The 21299-nt window shown below is 36.6% G+C and overlaps 1 protein-coding gene across 5 annotated transcripts in view; it reads right to left on the bottom strand.

Moving 5' to 3' along the window:
- The window catches only part of Lrba (LPS responsive beige-like anchor protein), a 581207-nt gene that overhangs the window by 367245 nt on the left and 192663 nt on the right, over nucleotides 1-21299 (bottom strand). For all 5 annotated transcript variants that reach the window (XM_039102651.2, XM_039102649.2, XM_039102652.2 and 2 more), the window contains one exon: nucleotides 16689-16797. In XM_039102651.2, the coding sequence (XP_038958579.1) occupies nucleotides 16689-16797 (109 nt within the window). The remainder of the gene's footprint in view (nucleotides 1-16688; nucleotides 16798-21299) is intronic.

Raw genomic sequence — 21299 nt, 5'->3', positions numbered from 1 at the left:
GGGGAACACCCATAAAGAAGGGGAGGGGTAGGGATTAGGGGGATGATTGCCTGGAAACCGGGAAAGGGAATAACATTTGAAATGTAAATAAGAAATACCCAATTTAATAAAGATGCAGAAAAAATAAAAAGAGTTCCTGTGGTCATGGTGGCTCTTTCCAACAGCAGAGCACTGGCTGACACAGGAAGATGTGGTAGAAATCCACTATGTACATGTCTGGAAATGCCATAATAAAATTATTGTTATGCATATTAAAAAATAATAGTCATAGGAATAGCAGAGGGTAAAGATTACCAGTTCAAAGGGCCAGAAAACACTTTCAACAAAATTATACAAGAAAGTTCCCCTAACCTAAAGAAAGAGATGGACATAAATGTACAAGAAACCTACAGAACTCCAAATAAATTGGACCAGAAAAGAATATTCTCCCACCACATAATAATCAAAACACTACACATATAGAATAAAGAAGGACTATTCAGAGCTGTAAGGGAAAAGGACCAAGTAATATATAAAAGCAGACCTCTTAGAATTACACCAGACTTATGAAGAAAAAAGCTAAAAGCCAGAAGATCCCGGGCAGATGTCATACAGACCCTAAAAGACCACAGATGCCAGCCCAGGTTACTATACCCAGCAAAACTCTCAATCAACATAGATGGAGAAACCAATATGACATGACAAAACCAAATATAAGCAGTATATTTGTACAAATCCAACCCTACATAGAATACTAGATACTGTAGATTGCCTTTGATAGGGTGTCCATTTTTACTACCTTAATTCTGCCAATCCATGAGCATGGGAGATCTCTCCATTTTCTGACATCTTCTTTGATTGCTTTCTTGAGAAATTTGAAGTTCTTATCATATACATCTTTCACTTGTTTGGTTAGAGTTTCCTTTAGTCTCTGCTCCACATGTTGTCTCTGTATTTCCTGTTTACTATTGTCTTTCCCCTTCTGAGAAGCATAAAGCATCCCACACTTTAGTCTTCCTTCTTCATGAGCGTCAGGTGGTCTGTAAATTGTATCTTGGGGATTCTGAGCTTTTGGGCTAATATCCACTTACCAGTGAGTGCTTATCAGGTGTGTTCTTTTGTGATTGGGTTATCTCACTCAGGATGATGTTTTCTAGTTCCACTTCATGAATTCATTTTTAATAGCTGAGTAGTACTCCATTGTATAAATGTACCACATTTTCTGTTGAAACCCTTCTTCTGTTAAAGGACATCTGGGTTCTTTCCAGCCTCTGGGTATTATAAATAACGTTGCTCTGAACATAGTGGAGAATGTGTCCTTGTTATATTTTATAGCATCTTTTGGGTATATGCACAGAAAGTACTATGTCCAATAATCTGAGGAACCTCCAGACTGATTTCCGGAGTGGTTTATTCTGCTTGCAATCCCACCACCAATGAAGTAGTGCTCCTCTTTCTCCACATCCTCGCCACCATCTGCTATCACCTAAGGTTTTCATCCTAGCCATTCTGATTGTATGATGTGGAATCTCAGGGTTGTTTTAATTTGCATTTCCATGATGACTAAGGATGTTGAACATTTCTTTAGGTGCTTCTTGGCCATTCAATATTTCTCAGTTGAGAATTCTTTTTTTAGCTCTGTACCCATTTTTTAAATAGAGTTATTTGATTCTCTGGAGTCTAACTTCTTGAATTTTTATGTATTGGATATTAGCCCTCCATCAGACATAGGATTGGTAAAGATCTTTTCCCAATCTGTTGGTTGCTATTCTGTCCCATTGACAGTGTCCTTTGCTTATAGAAGCTTTACAATTTTATGAGGTCCCTTTTTTCGATTCTTGATCTTAGAGCATAAGCCATTGGTGTTCATGAACTTTTCCCCTGTGCCCATGTGTTAGAGGCTCTTCCCCACTATCTCTTGTATTAGTTTTAGTGTGTCTGGTTTTATGTGGAGGTCCTTGATCCAGTTGGACTTGAGCTTTGTACAAGGAGATACGAATGGATCGATTTGCATTCTCCTACATGCTGACCTTTAGTTGAACCAGCACCATTTGTTGAAAATGCTGTCTTTTTTCCACTGGATGGTTTTAGCTCCTTTGTCAAAGATCAAGTGACCATAGGTGTGTGGGTTCATTTTTAGGTCTTCAATTCTATTCCATTGATCTACCTGCCTGTCTCTGTACATGCAGTTTTTATGAAGAAAATCTTTGAATCATCATGTGATGTGGAAAGACAACACTTTGACATCCTTCCTTTATCATGCTTTACAGAGATCTATAGCTTTGATCAAAGGAATAAAAACATAGAGAACCATGAGAACTGAAAAGCAGACTAACAAAATATCAGGTGAGAAAGTTAAGGCAAATATAAGGGTATGACATCAATGTCAATGTCTGTTGAGAGAAATGTGGATAATTAAAGAATCTACGGAAGCTAAATGTACTAAAGAGAGGAACTTTAAAGCAATTAGTATAAGACTGAAGAGAAAAAAAGCCGGATTTAATACAATGAAAAATAAAAGAGAATATGAGAGAATAAAGATACTAATGCAGATTACCAAAAAAAAAAAAAAAAAAAAAAAAAAAAAAAAAAAAAAACGTCTGGCAGAATGCAAAGGTAAGAGTGAAATGCCTGAGCCTGAGCAGCCTAACAGCTTTTAAAGACGACCACCAGGAACCAGCATAAGATAGCTGACAGAGGCATAAATAGATCAATAGTGAGAACTGCAACATATTTTCCAAAAGGTCATTTGCGAGAGGGGAAAAGTATTGCTCTCATAATAAATGATAGGCTTATTTAACATATGGGATGCTAAATGTGTAGTCAAGATTATATAAATTACCACTGACATCAAGTAAAAAGAATTAAAAGACTATTCCAATATAATCTACTACACTTAGCAAACTGCCTACTTTACACTTAAGGAAGGTCCATCTGAAGTAAAAGTTTGTAGTACTCAGGAAGCAGGTATCAAAGCAAAGCTCAAGAAAAAACAGCACATCATCTAAGGATCTTTTTCACATTAAGAATCCCATTAGAAAGAAAACACTAAAAGGTAATTGAATTTCCCTCAGTTATCTTCATCTCTGTCAGCCCCTGCTACACTAACTCACTCTCTGGAGCAGAGATAACTCAATTCTGTCCAGCAAGCATATGTTATGAATCTCCAAAGCAAACTTGTCTAAATCATTCTCCTCTTCTATCAAGGCTGGCTGTGGATATGAACTCTGACAGAAAGCAAACAAATTTATTTTTATCTTTTCAATAATTCACTTCTTCACGCTATGATGGAAGAAATCAGGAGATAAATATATGCTATGAGGTTACTGCTGTTAAAAAGCCAGTTGAAATACTATCCTTGACTTAAATTAAAAAGCCTTACTGATTCATTCTTCAGGACTAAGGCAATGGTTTCAATGGATTGTAGAACTGCTAAATTACCTGAAATATAAAATTCTTAAATTATTATATCTAATGGTTTAGAATTTTAAAAATTCCTCTAATGAGTTGAAACTGATAACAGTACAATTTCAATTATTTCACCTTGGAATAACATTATTTACTCGAATTGTAATAGAATGAATCACCAGAAAACTCATTGTTAAAAAAAATAAATACTAGATCTTAGAAGGAAATATTTTCCCTGTCTTCTAACTACTCTATTTGTATTTATTATCAAATATTAAAAAGAAAACTGCAAAAGGTATGAAAAATCGTCCCAATGGATTAATTTAAGCTGAAACCTATCAGGACCAAGGCTAGTTGGAACACATAAAAATCCCAACTTAAATAATAAATGAACATGATTGTTTGTCTATAGTATGGACTGACTGTCTCAAATGTAGAGTCATACTTAGCTTTGATATTTAAATTGTACAAAAGTCAAAATAACAATCATAATAATCAATAACAAAATTTAGTGTTTGTTTTAATTACATCAAATAATCTTATTCCATAATATATCATGAAGCAAGAATTTTGGTTTGTTGAAAGAAAAATCCACAGAAATATTCAGGGAATATGTTTTCATTTTAATCCCAGGTGTGGGTCATGGGGCTGCTTCAGACCGTCCACAGCAGCTGATTACAATCTGCTCTGGCAGGAATGTGGTTTTGCCAGCTGCTGACAAGTTCCCGTGACGTGTGGTGTCTGGAATTCTGGGGACTTCTGTGGAGTAGCAGTAAGTTATGGCTTGGTGGTTGAGTAGCAGTAAGCTATGGCTTGGTGGTTGAGTAGCAGTAAGCTATGGCTTGGTGGTCAGCTGCTGTCGGCTGCTGTTGGCTCTTGTTGGCTGTGGTTTGTTAAGATGAAACAACAGTAAGAATAAATTAAATATCCTGATGATGAAGATCAAACTCGCTCCAGGGAATGTGATGTTCCTTGTCATCAGAGTAGTGCAATGGCAATGCCTCCCCTGCCTCCTTTGCCCTTCTTTCTCTCCTACCTAGTGTTAGGGGCTGAAAGGGTAGAACATGGTGGAGAAGAGTGGAATAAAAAAGAAACTACAAAGTAGTACAAGTCTAACTACAATATCATTCATTCAAGTTTGATTATATCTACATTTAAAACATGAAACAGAAATTCAACAAATTTTATCCAATGTTCTCCATGTGAGATGGGAAGTGTGTTTTCTGAATATGTTCTCAAACTGTGTTTCTTCTTTTCATTATACTACCTTCTTCCAAAATTAAAAGAACCTCAAAACATGTACTCAATCAGAGTTTTGAATTTTCTTAAAATGTGCTCATTTTATTTTGTACTATTTCCTAGTCCATAATTTTCATATATAATCAGCACTTATTTGATTAAAGAACTAAAACTATAATTTGAAATCTACCAATCATGAGGTTCTGAAAATTAATTTTTCCTTTGTACTAAGAGAATGGTGAAAGAGTTCTACTATGGCATTTTGGGTTTTTAGACTGAACAAAAACAACCTGATATATTTAGGAGGTAAAATGCAGAGTTTTCATAGGTATAATCATTTATTAAAGAATTATTTGCTGAGCACATTACATGAAAAACAATGTGTTGGCACTAGACACATGTAACAGAGAGTTCTTATTCTCATAAAGCACACAATCAAGATAGAAACAAATAGGCAGTAAAGCTGCAGTTGCAAATGACTGGTTTAGTGAGTGGTAAAGACATAACGAGCTTGGTTTATATTTAGGAGACTGGTTGGTAGAGGTAGAGAAGAAGCAGAAAGAAGGCTTTTGTGTAAAAGTAGAGAGAGAAAAGAGGAAAGACGAGAGGCGAGGATAGATGCACAAGGGCTGTGACCAGAGGGTAAAGAGATCAGTGCTGGACAAAGATGCAGGGATAGAGTAGCTGGCCAGGGTGGATGGAAGGAGTCAAGAGCAGGAAGTCAGAGCACAGAAAAGGGAGAGACTGGTCCGTGAGGGGTCTGCCAAAGCTAAGGTTTCATAATGACTGTTCTGCCTTCTTTTCTTACATAAAAGCAGTGAAACATGGATGATGGAAAAAAACAAACAAACACAAAGTTATTTCAGGGGATATGGACCATTTATGTAGTGGTTAAAGTTACAAAAAGACAATATGCAAAACACGTATTTGAATGCAAAATCAAAATAAATTGAAGGAAGTAAAGTAAAAGAAACCTGGTGATGGCTGATGTCTGTAATCAAGCAAGTGGAAGACCTTTGCTCAGCAGGGAGAGAGCAAGCGACAGATGGCAGGGGAAGAATTACAGAAGTGTCCCAAGGTGGACATGCTGTCCAGACATTTCAAGTGCAGATGGAGAGAGGCTTTGTACCTACAGGTCTCAAGCTGTGGGGAGCAGTACACGTTAGAGATAAAATTCTGAGAGGATGAGACAAACAATGAGTGCCAATAGCAGAAAAGTTCCTCAAAAATGCTAGTTAAAATAAAAGTACTGTTTATCTTTTTTTTTTTCTTTTTTTCGGAGCTGGGGACCGAACCCAGGGCCTTGCGCTTCCTAGGTAAGCGCTCTACCGCTGAGCTAAATCCCCAACCCCTTAATTACAGTCTTAAACACAAGTCAAAATGATCTACCTAATCCTACCTTTTTCAATTTCTCGCTATATACTGAATCCTTGAGAATTACTTTGAGCCCAAACTAGGCATTGAAAAATGTATGCTTTGCTCTATATCAATCTATCCTCTTGTACCAATACGCTGAGAGAAAGTGCAGAGTCATTAATTAGGAGAAAAAGAGACCATCCTTTGTAGCTTCATTTTAAGTCTCTGCTTAGTTCAATGATCCAGCTCAAATGGCTGTAAGATACTGTATTTCAAGCTAACTCTCCAGTTTCCTCTAATTGAGAACTAAATAGTTTCCAAGTAGCAGATATACTCTGCAATGGAGAAGGAGGGCGATAAGAGGATACTTGCCTCAGCAGGACAAGTCACAAAGGTCAGCCCAAGGGTCCTGGCAAAAAACCAAAACAATGTGTAATAAAACTGTGATGCTCTCAAATGTGAGCCTGTGATGTAACACTAGTGCTAATTTGAGAATATAAAGAGAGCTAACAGTGATGACACACTTATTTGCACAAACCGGCCCTGCTGTGGGTAAAACATTGCTGCCATGCATACTTAGCACAGTGAACACAGCAATACAGAAAAATCAAATGCAAGGAGTTCATGTTTTTAAACATAATACGACTTTTACGAATTGCATTTAAAAACAGCATTTTTGGGTATATCAAAGATAAGTATCAAACTTGGTAAAAACCATTCCCTTCAAAACACTAAGAAATTAGTAGTTATGGGTAGCACTTAAAAAGTCTACCCAGAATAAATTGGGCACGGTGTCACATGCCTTTAATCCCAGCACTCAGGAGGCAGAGGCAGGTAGATCTCTGTGAGTTCAAGACAATCTGGTCTATAGAGTGAGTTCCAGGAGGAGCAGCACTACATAATAAGGCCTAGTCTCAAAAAAACAACAAAATAAAATCAGATATTTTTGTTAGAATAATATAGTTAGACCACCACAGTGCCAAAGCATTACTTGTACAAATAACACTGGGAACAGGAACAGAAGTGGTAAGGTGACAGTGGGTAGCAAGGCTGACAGGCCTGGGAAAGAGACAGTTGTGTACAACCGCCAGGTGAGCAGAGGTGCATCACCATAGCAGAGAGTTGATATAAAGAACGTATTTAAACAGCCCAGAAGCTATGTCTTGATGGCTTACCTACAACATCATTTAAATTCTTTTAAACATTCCAGAATAACTGAAAATTTGAACTTTAACTTGAGTTATTTAAGAAAAGCAAAGTTAAAAGGTCAATTTAACAATGAGATGACCAAAGCAGTAATTATATTGTATTATTAAAATACTAAGAAAATAGAATCTCAGTGTTTTCACTGCAAAACAGTGATAAGCAGGTGAGGTAATATGTATTAATCAGATTGAATATATCCCCACAGATATATTCTAAATTTAGTACACATCACTCAGTCTTTTCTGTGAATTAAAATATATGAATACTGAAAATTCCAAAAGAGGTAAGCTACTTTCAACTCCACACACAGTGAGCTCAATTTTGACAAACAAATACTGTGCACTCACATGACATACAGGCAGTGTTAGAAACAGAGACCACTTGAGTCAATATGATTAACTACTTGTTAAGGAAACTGTAACCAGAAAAGACAAGATTGCAATCCACTAAATAATTTTATTGCTTTCTTAAGGAAATACAAAACAGATTAATTCTAACAATAAATTGCTCACCAGGGCAAACAGACACCATTTTGAGTAGTAGATTTTGGTTGAATTTGGCCAACAAGCTCTCTTAAAGACCTACCAAATGCTAGTCAACTCATATTAACACTCAAAAACATTCTGTAATTATTTTGTTCAATGTCAATCATATCCTTGCTTAAAAAGACATATGTTATATATTCTCCTCTAACTCTTAAACAGTATGAGCACGATTAACTAGGCATCCATAAGTTAAGCCATTCTGGTAACCTGTTTAACTTTCTTCTGAAGTTGAGTTTAAATACCAAGATCTATTGATGTGTGTGTGTGTGTGTGTGTGTGTGTGTGTGTGTGTGTGTGTGTGTGTGAATATATGTGTGTGTTTATATATATATTCATCTGTGTGTATGTGTGTGTGAATATATGTGTGTGTGTATATATATATATGTATATATATTCATCTGTGTGTGTATGTGTATGTGTGTATGTGTGCGCGCGTGCGCGCACGCACCCACAATCATACAGAAGCCAGAGGTTAACTTTGCATGTCTTCCTAGATTGCTCTTCACTGTATTTTTTGACACAGTATCTCAATGAACCCAGAGCTTCCCACAGTTTGGCTATGCTCTCTGGTCAGTGAGTTCTGAGATCTGCCTTTCTCTCTCTACCTTGCCAGCATTAGGATGATTGAACAACCAGCCAGTTTTTATACATGAGTGGTAGGGATCACATCTCAAGTATCTCAAGGAACTTTTAACAATGTACAGACAAGTTAATAAGCAAGTGCTACACTGGCTTCCATCCACAAACATCATCATATCTCATACTTACACAGAAAATGTTCTCGTTATTAATAAAGAAAATACATTATATAAATCTATTCTAATTTCTGAGCATAAAAAGTGTATAAGTTTATCTCCTTTATACCTTTATCTCCTTTTTCAACCTTTGATGGATGAAGCCCAACAAAACAGAGAATAACATTTGCTTCTTCTGACACAATAATAATTTCCCAGGTAATTTCAAAGTATTACATACAGCTGGATTAGTACATGGAACTGTACCTCAAGCTCTTTCCTAAAGTTCTGAGCCAAAGCATTGCATCTCCATTGAAAAACACACGTTTTCTGCCTTTAACTATGTATGACAGGTGACCAGAGGAAGGTGCTAATAAAAGCAAAGATGCCTGGCTCACCAGCCCTTTCTTGCTGCACCATGTAGCTGCATGTGGAAAGCACCACAGTGGGGATTAAGAACTGGAAAGGAGATTAAAGTGTGCAGGTCACTAACACAACCCACAGTCACACACCAGTCTACACATGGAAGCTCAGAAGAATGAATTACTGTGAATGGGATAAAGAGTCATGTTGAAAGAACAGTAATATTGTCTGTCAAAATCTGAAATAAAGTTTCTTTCCCACTGACCTAAGTTAATGATTTAAATCAGATGAAAACTTTTATAGCCACACAGGGAACTTTCAATAGTACAGACATTTCCTGTACTCTTAAAATCATTTTCATATGATTTTCCACACGCAAATCAGTTATAATGACTAGCAATATTAAAACAAGGAAGAAATCATCATTTTTTCTATATTCAAATGTCAAACTAAGTTGTGGAAATTAGCCAATATAATAGTGTTCCTGGCACATGAACACCGGTGTGCTCACGAACAGAACAAATATTACTTATTATTTTGTAAACACCAATGAAGCAACTACTAAGCACAAAATCCATTCCATAATCTTAAATCCAGTAGAATTCCCTAAGATTGGGTCGTGTTACCCATTAAACAAACTTAACCAACTATGCTGCATACTTCACAAAGACCAGAAAACCACGGAAAGGCAGAGTGTGGTTTCAACGCCTACATTTTCAAGAATAGCACGGAAACAACAAACTACTTGTAAGTTCTTATTCTGTGTTCTGGAAAGAACTCAACATGCTGCAGCAGGGCAGAGGCACTGTTTGGGTGGGAGTGGAGAAGACCTGTGAGGCAGAGACTGATAAAGGTCAAACAGAGAAAAGAAAAAAACACCTTCCCACGGCGATTGTGAGTCTAGCTCTTACTGAGTGTGACAGCATTAGTTGGCAATGCATATCATTCTTATCAAAAGTAAAAACAGAAGCATGAACATTTCTCATTTTCTGTCAAAACACAGCTAGCACCTGCATTCTTGCACTTGGTGATCTCAATCTGACTCATGGTTTTCAATGTTACCAGTATAATGACATTCCAAAATTCTGTATTCCAAACATAGACATGCCATAAATTTCAAGAATATACACCCAGCTGACTGACTGATGTCATGTGAACATCTAACATGGTCAGAACCGGGCCCTGACCCTCTCTTGTATTTCAGCTGCTCCTGTATAATCTTTCCTCCGAGCAGTTCCATTCGCTCAGTTGTTCACATAAAGACCTGCTAGTGAGCCTTCATCTACTTTCCCTGATGGAATTCCTTACATCCTATGAGCAGACACAGCACACTCAAATCCAGCCACTCCTCACTACCTTCAAGTCACTAGCATAGTTCAGATCACACTTTCTAGTCCCAGTGGGAACAATGAACACCTGAGCACTTTCTGCCCTGGGCATCCCTTTACTCTCCACCTAAAAGAGCAACCAGGGTGGGCCATTAAAAATGCTACTCCATGCTCACAGACCTCAGAGACTTTCCAATTCTAAGAATCCACATGAATGATTTACCCTGCTTCCCTTCCAATCACCCTTTCTTTCACTCCAACCCGGGATATTCTCATACTCTTTAAGTGAGCCGGGTGAGAACCTGCCTCAGAGCCTTTGTACCTTTATCCCTTTAACTTTATCATGCTGCCTCTTATCTCTACGAATTATTCCTTCAGTTCCCTCAATCCATCTTCAGTAACTGCCTTACTATCATTCTATTTATAGTAGCCACTTCTGCACATTTTCTGTCCATCCATATGGTTATCAAATAACATTGGTTACTTTTTTGAGTGCTAATCATGTTTCACATCAGATATGCATGCATTCCTAGAAACCATGTATGTATGTCACTTTTGGAAAGGCTTGGACTACTTACTTAAGAATACCTTGTAAGTAAGTGTTCAGACAGTCTGAGGGAGGAAGAAGTCAGCATACTTGAGGAGCTGAAAGGCTAGTGTGACTGCAGAAAAATCCATGAAAGGCTAGTGTGACTGCAGAAAAATCCAGGGGTAGAAGGACATAGTATGAAACAGGAAACTCAGGAACCACATCAAGCAGGTCTTTAAAACCATGATAAACATATGAAACTTTTTATTTAATGCTTGGTTTTAAACATTAAACAACTACAGAAAGGACATGATAAGTCTCCGTTTATGTTTTAGTGTAGTAAGAATTCTGGAGTTTTGATTACTTTTTAAGACATAGAAAGAGTATGGGATTATGTTTCCATTTTAATCCCAAGTGTGGGCAATGTGGCTGCACTGAACTGTCCACACCAGCCGACTACGATTTGCCTCCTGCACTCATGGGTATGATTTTGCCAGCTGCAGATATTTTCTGTAATTGTGTGCTGTTTAGAATTCTGGGGACTTTTCAGAGACTACATAAATGCTAGGCCCTGAGAGGCAGGGGTTCTGGTTGTGATTTATTAAATAGTCCTATCCAAAGAAGAAACAACAAGAAAAGGAAGAAATGAGATTTCCTGATGGCAAAGATCTAACTTGCCCCACGGAACTCGACAGCCCTACCGAGAAGGAAGTAGTCTAAGGATAGTGACAGGCCCTTTCTCCTCTATTACTTTCCTCTCCTATCTAGTGATAGGGGGTGAAAGGGTAAAAGAAGAGGGGTGAAGGATAGAAGAGAAAGAATTCACGAAATTGCCAAAATCCACTTAGGTTACACTTTGGGATCATTATTACTGGTGTATAGAGAGTGTGAGGATGGGTTAAGGTTAGAAACAGGAAGCTCCTGACCACAAATAAAAGGCAGTAATAGAAACTGATATGAGAAGAATGAGACAAGTGCATAATTTTAAGGAAAATAACAGAGGCTGAACTTTTACGAATGCTTGAATATATGACTAAGAGTAAAGAGTACTTCAAGTATCAGTGTTCCAAATGTTTCTATGTCCTGTTAAGTATTTTATTTTCCTTTTAATGACTGCCGTTCTATTATATATGAAGTATTACCTGATTATACTTTGATTTGCATTTGCTAATTTTAATGACAAAGCATTGTTGATGTTTCAGTCATTAATACATACATCTTTTGAAAAGTTCTATTAAAGTCACTTTTAACTTTTTGTTATGAGTTCATGTTTTCTTAATATAATCTGGATCCAAGACCCTTATATAACAAAAGAATTAGAAATATTCTTCCCCATTCTATATGTTTCTATTTTCTTGCAAAAAGTAAAAATGTCCTGAGTTACTTGAAAAATTTTAAACTTGATAACGTGTAGCCATTTTTGTCTAGACTTAACTTTTGGTATTATATCCAATATATTTCCAAATAAATATTATGAAGGTACACTATCATTTTTTTCTGATTAGAGTTGTACATTTCTGATTTTCACTGAGAAAGGTATACTATAAATTAATTAATATTCTATGTTCTTTATTGAGATTCTGATCTGACCAATGGATTTGAGTTGTGTCACATACTCTGAGCAATACGGTGTATGTGTTATGAAAGGTTCAACTCCCTACTTCAAATGAGGATATCCAGGTGGGTCAGCATCACTGGCTAAAGTATTTGTCAGAGCCTAGACCCTGAAGTTGTAAGTAACTTTTCCCATATATTATTGCTCTGTTGCAAGAGCTAACTCCTAATAACAACATGCACCCACATGCTAACTAAGCTAGCAAAACCACAATCTGAAGGAGCACTCCAAACCAGCTAAACCTGCCAGATGCCATGCGGACACTCCACAAGGCTTACGTCAATAGTAAAAGGCATGCCCATTACTGTCACAATATAAATAACAAGCTGAAATTAGGAAAAGAGAGGAGCACCGTGACGATGGAAATCTGGTTGTTTGACATCATGTAGACCTCATCGAACCAAAATCCTCTCGTGGTGAAAATCCAAGACCTGATTGGCAAACAGATACATTAGAGTAGAAGCTCCCTTTCTACATTCTTTGAATAAACTTTATGTCTAATTCTAGAATTTTGATTATTTGTGAAGAGTACTGAGTAGGATAAATTCAGTAACAAGGACTATACCAGTCAGTGATTTGGGCACTGCTGTCAAGAATCAATAAGCTTTAGACATCCGTACTTATTTCACCTTTATTCCTTTGACCTGTGTCTATAGTTATGTCTTGCCTCAGAGTTAGTCACTTGGTCGTAAGCAAGGCTGAAATGAGAAAGTGAGCATCTTTCTCCTGACTATCTTTTCAAAGCTGTTTTGGCTAATCAGGATAACTGTGATTCTTCAGATTTGAGGACTGGCAACGGCATTTCATGAATTTTTCTAAATCTCTCTTTTGAAGTACATTTTATTCCCATTAAAGTTTTTAATCAACTGAATTACTTTGCATGGACTACTACACTGATCAAAACAACAGGCAATGAAAGATTAGAAGCTGAATGAAAAGCATATTCCAATGAAGATGCTATCATCCCATCTTCTGCTACAATGTCAGTAAATTATAAGGACTACATGCATATACACACTGTACCGTACTGTAGTGTATCTGAAAACCAACACTGTAACACAATACAAAGACTGAACTGGCAAATCACATTTGGAGTTTTCAATTAAATTGCTTAAAGGTCCCAGTCAGCAACAAAACACAAATCCATTGGTCAGATCAGAGTCTCAATAAAGAAAATAGAATATTAATTAGCTTACAGGATCCAAAAAATCCCGTAAGATTACTTGTTGGCTTTTGTGGGTTGTTTTATAAAGAATGGTCACTCAAAACATCTAAAGACATACATAGCTAGAAGATCATGGTTTGCTTCAAAGAACTACAGTACCTAGGAAAGTATCATCTGCAGTAATGAGGAAGGGAACATTGAGGTACAGACATGATCTCCTTTGAAAACAAGTATAAGGTCTGGGTTGTCAACAAACACTTTCTAAATCAGCTGCAATAAAAAGTAGTTCTCATTTAAAAATATAACTCAGTTAAGCTTTCCAAATAAAGTAAAATAGAAAAATAGCTTTATTCATTCTATTCCATGTTGTTAAAATCTATTGCAATAAAATTCATTAATATACTGACAATTATCACAAATTACAAGGCTTCAAAATCTTATAGTTTTATAATTCTTACACATACCAAGTGACAACCCAGGAGTTTGAAATCTCCTATCTTTAGTAACCTAGTCAGACTTTCTAAGAGGAAAAATAATCTTCAACCCCTTATAAATTACTATAACGTGCCTATTTTGGATATGCACTTATCTGACATAATATCCATACTTAAATTGACACATAAGATTAATATTTTATATTAATATTTAAGATTAAATAGGGAAATAAACCATTCTCACTACATAGCTGACAAACCCAGCCTATAAAATGGTACTCTGAAAGAATTAAAAATGTGGGTGTCTCACATTTTACGCATGAGGAAGCACAATGAACGGAAAAGGCCAACAAGTTTTCAGCAGCTAGAAATGCTAATTTAATTACTGAAAAGAAATCATGCGGAGAAGCTCGCTGCAGAACATAAATTACAAAGCATATCAGAAGTTATATGAAAGTATCAAGAAAATTTTAGTACCTAGTGTAGTTATAAATTCAGACTTACTAGAATGGGTGGATAATATTTGATCAGAAAAGGCCTACATAAAAATAATGTCAGTCCAATAACATCAAAATATTAAAAGAATACTTAAACATACAAAATTTGTGAATATTCTAATAATGCTGAATGTGTACATGCTATGTTGAAACATAAAAACAGTATTATTCATCTTTGTCATTAAAGATAAATAGAATGTACGTAGTATGTTTGTTAAATAAATAAGCTATAGGTTCTGTTAAAAATGTAGCTGGAGTTGAAGATAGGGCTCACTAGGCAAAGATCTGAGATTGGACTTAAAGGAGTGCAGCAATATAGCTCTGTAACACCAACACTTCCAGAAGGAGGGGAAAGAGGCAGCCCATCCCTAGAACTCACTAGGTAAGCAACTTGGTTGAATTGAGGAGCTCCAGGAGTCAATGAGAAACTCTTGCTTCAAAACTAAGATAGAATGCAATCAAGGAAGACACAACAACCTCTGAACTTTATAAATATGGGCACACAAGGGCAGGTATACTCACAATACATACACACAAGTAAGTATGTATGCCACACATAGTTAATGAAGTATTTTCAAAATAAGTATTTCACTTAAAAGGGATTATGTTTTATTCATTAATTCAAACAACTAAATTGGCCACATAATATGTACTTCTGCTCAAGTTAATAAGAAGTGAGTTCTATAGCATAATAAATGAAACTCAAAGCAGTATTGTCTAAAAGAACATCATGAAACTCTTACCGAAATGAATTTTAACTTAAATTGGCTCTGAAAAATAAAATCATTAAGGGAATAATTTTATTACATCTGGAGTACAGATGTGTATAATTTATGCAAACTGAAACTCAAGAAAAACAAATTTTGTAAAACTTAGACTTGAATTGTATACATTCATACATATATCCTATTTATGAGATAATGTCCAATGCCGAACCTGACATAACTTTTAATACACTTCCTATCTACAGCTACAAAAACTCTTTAAAATGAAGTTGAAATGTACACCTAATGATGATTGTATGACTTTAATGGAATGTAAATACAAAACAAGAGGAAAAGATTTCACGGATATCATAAAAAGGAGAGAAGTGAAGGGATGCATTCCTCAGAGCCATTCCTCATTATTTTGAAAATACTTCATTAACTTTGTATGTATGGCATACATACTTATTTGTGCTTAATTCATCAGCAATTACTGTGATTAAGTAAAACATATCAGCTCTTTACTATTGAGGTTTGTCCAAATACACAACAGAATCTCTGTAAGAAAAAAGTGACTAGTAGTGCAGAGAGTTCAGAAAGTTGCTAAAAGCCAAACTATGGATAACTTTAAACTATACCCACTACTCAGTGCTGCGGTGGTTTTCATCTTTTATAAAGTACAAAAAACATTTGAGCTTATCTATCTTTACATAATAGAAAGTAGCTGTTTAATGCCTTTTAAATATCTTCAATTTCTATCAAATGTTCCTGTCGAATTTTCTATTTAACCCCTGTTTTCGTCATTTATATAGCTATGAAACCAGTCTTTTCCTTTCTGAAGTCACGTTTGCTGCACATGTCCTGGAGGAACTGTAAAATTAAGCACTGGTCGCAGGATGAGTTATACAAAGCACAGTCCCTCATGGGCCACTAGAATAAAAGAAGAAGGTGTAGCAGAAAGACTCAACGAGCAAAGGCCCAGGCTGCTAAGCCTGATCACATGGTGCAAGCCGAAAACTGAAGCCTCTCAAAACCATCAAACACACACAACTGCAACAGGAGACTTTCCAAAGAGGACTGAGTCCTTTACTGATTTTCTTCATTTGGAACCACCAGATCACAGTCCCATTCCCATTATCAAAAGCAGATCATCTGGTAACATGTTAGCTTGAACCATTCTAAGCCAGACGAGTAAGTTTTTGTTTTCTTAGGGTTCCTCTGACAAGTGGACAGTGCAGTGGGTGCACCTTTTCCAGAGGTGCCTGGATAGATGCTTGAATAGAAGATTTGCCAAATAGACATTGTGCTGTCAGGAATTTTACCATTAAAAGTGCATTATTGTAGCAAAAAAAAAAAAAAAAAAAAAAAGCAGATCATCAAAATACCAAAGGTGCTGTGATCAAATGACAAGTTGAACTGGTGCTGAACCAAGAGAGCTTTCCCAGAATCCTCCATGATTTTCATAAACTAAATTTTGAAGACAAACAGCATGCTTCTTTAGATACTACTAACATTCTGCTTAAGCAAATAATTACCATCTAAACACAGTAGCATCCTTAAAACAAGCACATAGCAGTATCTCTTACCTCAAATTCTGCATGTCTGTGAATATCCTCTGCTCTCTGCCTGCTCAGGATAAATTCGGCCTCATTTGCTACTCTTACTAAATGATCCTTCATTGTTTGGCTAAGTAACCTGTAAGAAATAAATATTGTCAAATAAATATATGTATACATCTAATAACATAGGGATAGTCGGGGTTCAATGACAGTTTATTTTGTTCTTTTGAAGAGAAAGGAATATTTAATCCAGTGTTCTCACTTCATACACAGGTATCAATATTATTTCACTTTAACAAGTGAAAGAAAGCAGCAGCAAAAGTTTATACTCTGGTAACAGTAGATTCATTGGCCAACCAACTAAAGCAATTAATAATTTCACATTAAAGCTGAAGTGCTAAGTTGTTACCTGTAAAGGCAACGGAAGAGTACCATTGTTTGGCTAAATATCCCCAAAGGAGCATGTGCTGATGACTTTTGTCTTAGTCCATGACAATACTAGGAGGTATGAACTTGGACACATGCTCCACCATGCTCATATCAGGCTGATTTATAATAGCCAGAAGCTGGAAAGAACCCAGATGTCCCTCAACAGAGGAATGGATACAGAAAATATGGTACATTTACACAATGGAATACAACTCAATTATTAAAAACAATGAGTTCATGAAATTCATAGGCAAATGGATGGAACTATGAAATATCATCCTGAGTGAAGTAACCCAATTACCAAAAAAACACACGTGGTATGTACTCACTGATAAGTGGATATTAGTCCAAAAGCTCAAATTACCCAAGATACAATCCAGAGACCACATGAAGCTCAAGAAAAAGGACAATCAAAGTGCAGATGCTTCAGTCCTTCTTAGAAGGGGGAACAAAAATATCAATAGGAGGAAATATAGAGACAAAGTTTGGAGCAGAGACTGAAGGAAAGGCCATCCAGAGATTGTCCCTCCTGGGGATCTAGCCCATACATATACGGCCACCAAACCCAGACAATATTGCTGATGCCAAGAAGTGCATGCTGACAGGAGCCTGATATATAGCTGTCTCCTGAGAGGCTGTGCCAGAGCCTGACAAATACAGAGGTGAATGCTCACAGCCAACCATTGTACTGAGAATGGGGTCCCCATTGGAGGAGTTAGAGAAAGGATTGAAGGAGCTGAAAGAGTTTGCAACCCCGTAAGAACAACAATACCAACCAACCAGAGCTCCCAGGGACTAAACCACTATCCAAAGAGTACACATGGACAGACCCATGGCTCCAGCTGCATATATGTAGCAGAGGATGGCCTTGATGGGCACCAATGGGAGGAGAAGCCCTTGGTCCTGCCACGGCTCGACCCCCCAGTGTAAGGGAATATCAGGGTGGGGAGGCAGGAAGGGGTGGGTGGATGAGTGGGGGAATACCCTCATAGAAAGGGGAAGAGGGGGATGAGATAGAGGGTTTATGGATGGGAAACCAGGAAAGGGGATAGCATTTGAAATATAAATAAAAGATATCCAGTTTAAAAAAAAAAAGTATGGACCTAGTAGCATTAGGTCACCAGGAGTGTGTCTTTAATTGGATACTGAGTTTTTAGACTTTATTCCCTCATACTGCCCACAGCACCCAGCACCCTGATATTAACAGTTTCTTCTCCATACACTCCCACCATGATAAACTGTCTAGTAAAAATAAAAACAAACAAAACAAACAAAAACAAAAAAACCCAGGCCAGGTGGTCAGGACTGAAACAAAGGGATGAGCTGAGCTGTGTGAACTGATCAAACGGGGTATTTTGTCACATCATGGCACACTAACATATCAAGGCAGCCAAGGCTTAAGACGGCAAGGACCCTCAAGGAGGAAAAAGCACACAGACATTCAGCATGACTCTTCTCACTGAGGGACTTACACAAAAGTGAGACTACAGAAGCTAAACAAAGTGGTCAGCAACCTCAGAGAACTGAGAACAAGACAAACAATCTGACAAGAGAGAGGCATGCAGACTCCGGGTTTCTAAGCTTAAATTCAAAAACTAGAGCCTGGAGTCAAAACCCTGAAAAGTATCTCAAGAAAATATGACAAACAGCACTGTCAGACTCTTGGTTTGGTTCCAAAATGAAAATACAATTTTCTATGTTACTTTTTTGTGATATCTCAAAGATGAATACTTTATATAAGTTATACAAATGAAAATCCCAATTATAAATTAAGGTCATTATAGAGAATAAAGTAAGCAAAACATTCAGCTTGGACAGAATAATGTCAATTATGAAAAGCCTCCAGAGAATATCTGCGAAGAAGGGCAAAGTCCACTGAGACTCGATAGGGTCTGCAGCAAGTTCAGACACGTTAACACCATCAGCCTCCGCGTCACTGATCACCAGGGAAACAAATATAAAACTGCAGTCTTGTATAAAAACAACCTGCGACAGTTAGTATTGTCGATTTGACAAGATCCAGAACCACAGAAGAGACAAAGGGCTAGGCGAGTCTGAGGTATTGTTTAGATAAGGTTCACTGATGTGGGAGATCCACTCTCAGTGTGAGTGGTGCTACTGCATGTGCACTGGAGTTCTAGGCAGAATAAAAAGAAAAAGCAAGCTGACAGCAGCATTCACAGCACTCGGCTTTCTGAATGCAAATACACCATGACCAAATCCTCCTGCTCCAGCCTCCATGCCTTCCCAGCCATGACTGGCTGACTCTCAGTCTATAAATCAAACCCTTCCTTTAATTGCTTTGATGAGGTGTTTCATCACAGTAGTCAAAAGGGTAACTACATAAAAAATATCATATAACAACTTGCCAAGTTTTACTAAAGATATAAAGAACCACAGACTCATAATCACAAATGTATAACAATAAAAACAAAATGTCTAATAGCAATTTTTTATTACAGCAAAACATTAACAACTACCCAAATCTCCATAACTATTATTCTTTAAATGGCTGAATATCTGTATGATGAAACACAAGTAGTAACAAAAAAATCTAATTATATGCATAACAAAATAATATCACAATATTGTGTAAAATTTCATAAATATAATTCAAACAAATAATCTAGTATAAGTCTTTAAAACTATGATATTAAAGTCAAGAGGTCAACTTTACTTAACACCCAGATTAACAAGTCAAATCGTCCACACAGAATTAAACCTACTTTTTATAGTATACTAGTTGTTGACAAGACATTTGACAAGTGCTTTAAAAGGCAAGTGGACAAAATAGATGATTTGGTTATAATGTGAGTGAATCCTTGATTTTAGAACATTGTGAAGTAGAATAAATTAAATCTAGACATGACAAGAGAAAATATTGATAAACTGTTGATTGTAGGCTGGAGGAAGGTGGAAGAGAAAAGGGAGGAGGCTTGAATAACTTTGAGGTTAGTTGATGGAGAATGGGACAATGGTGTGCCATTGACTAATCAATTCAATTACTGTTTGAGTGCTGCAATGCAATATATTGACAACAGATTCATGATGTGGTGGAAGATCTCCAGAGGAAACTAAGAAGCACAAAATAGTACTTTATCTCTGCACCCTTGAAAGCCCCTTTCTCAGTCTTACACTTCTTAGAGGAAGTTATTCATTAGCAGGTTCAAAAATTACACGGTGGATTGTTTTAATATCTAAATGTATGCTATTTAAAAGTATTTAAAAATACCCTGATTATATCACTTCAAAATTGGAGAGACCTTCTTTATGATAAAAGTAGCCAGAGATAGTTTAAGGCTATGGAGTAGAATCTTCCACATTTGCAGTCACATTATACAAAGTACAAATAAAATTCATTTAAAAATGAGTATAATGTTATATAAAAGTGGAAAGCACTTATTTTTAAAGCTTCTATTTTTGTTTCTTTTCATTACTGCTTTACAACCTCAGTGAATATCTACCTATGGGCACAGCCTGCCTCTAGCCTAGGCGTGTGCAGGTGTTCTGTAGGGATTGTAGAACACACAGCTTCTGCTACAGCTGGTCAACGCGATATAACCCTATAAACTGGAAACAACTAAAGGCGGTACTTAAACAATGCTCCTAATAAACTTTTTACAAAATAATCAGTAGGCCAGCATTGGCCACAGGCTGTAATTTGCTGACCTCTATGTTAGATAACAAGCAATTTGATATCTTTTCTTTCATATTTTTCTCAAACTAATATTGTACATTTTATCATGGACTCTTTTGTTATATAAAATCAGAGGCACCTATGCTACTACAATGCATATTTAGCTCATTAGTTTTTAAATTTTTTAAAAAAGACTTTAATAGTGAACTTATATCTGTTTTCTTGATTCTAGGATCATGTTCATCTGATATGTTATTAGAAATGTAGCAACCCCTTTAGATCTAGTCTGTATATAATTCATTTCTTTTGCCACAAACATTGCTAAAAAGCATATTCCATTTGGAATCTGAACTGAAAGTTACATTGTGCATCGTTATTGGACCTTACTTTTGCAGATGGGAACTTTGAGCTTCTCCACTATCCTAGTCCTGTCCCTTTGTAGACAAGAGTTCAGAAGATCACCATGTAACAGTCAGATTCTAGGAACCTACAATTTATTAACACTTACTCACTACATTTCTGTTCTCATTGAGGTATTGATCTTTCTGCTTCTACACTTTAAAATCAAATGT

This window comes from Rattus norvegicus, chromosome 2 (assembly GCF_036323735.1).
Source record: "Rattus norvegicus strain BN/NHsdMcwi chromosome 2, GRCr8, whole genome shotgun sequence".
NCBI lineage: Eukaryota > Metazoa > Chordata > Mammalia > Rodentia > Muridae > Rattus > Rattus norvegicus.
This window is presented reverse-complemented; position numbering and strand designations above follow the sequence as displayed.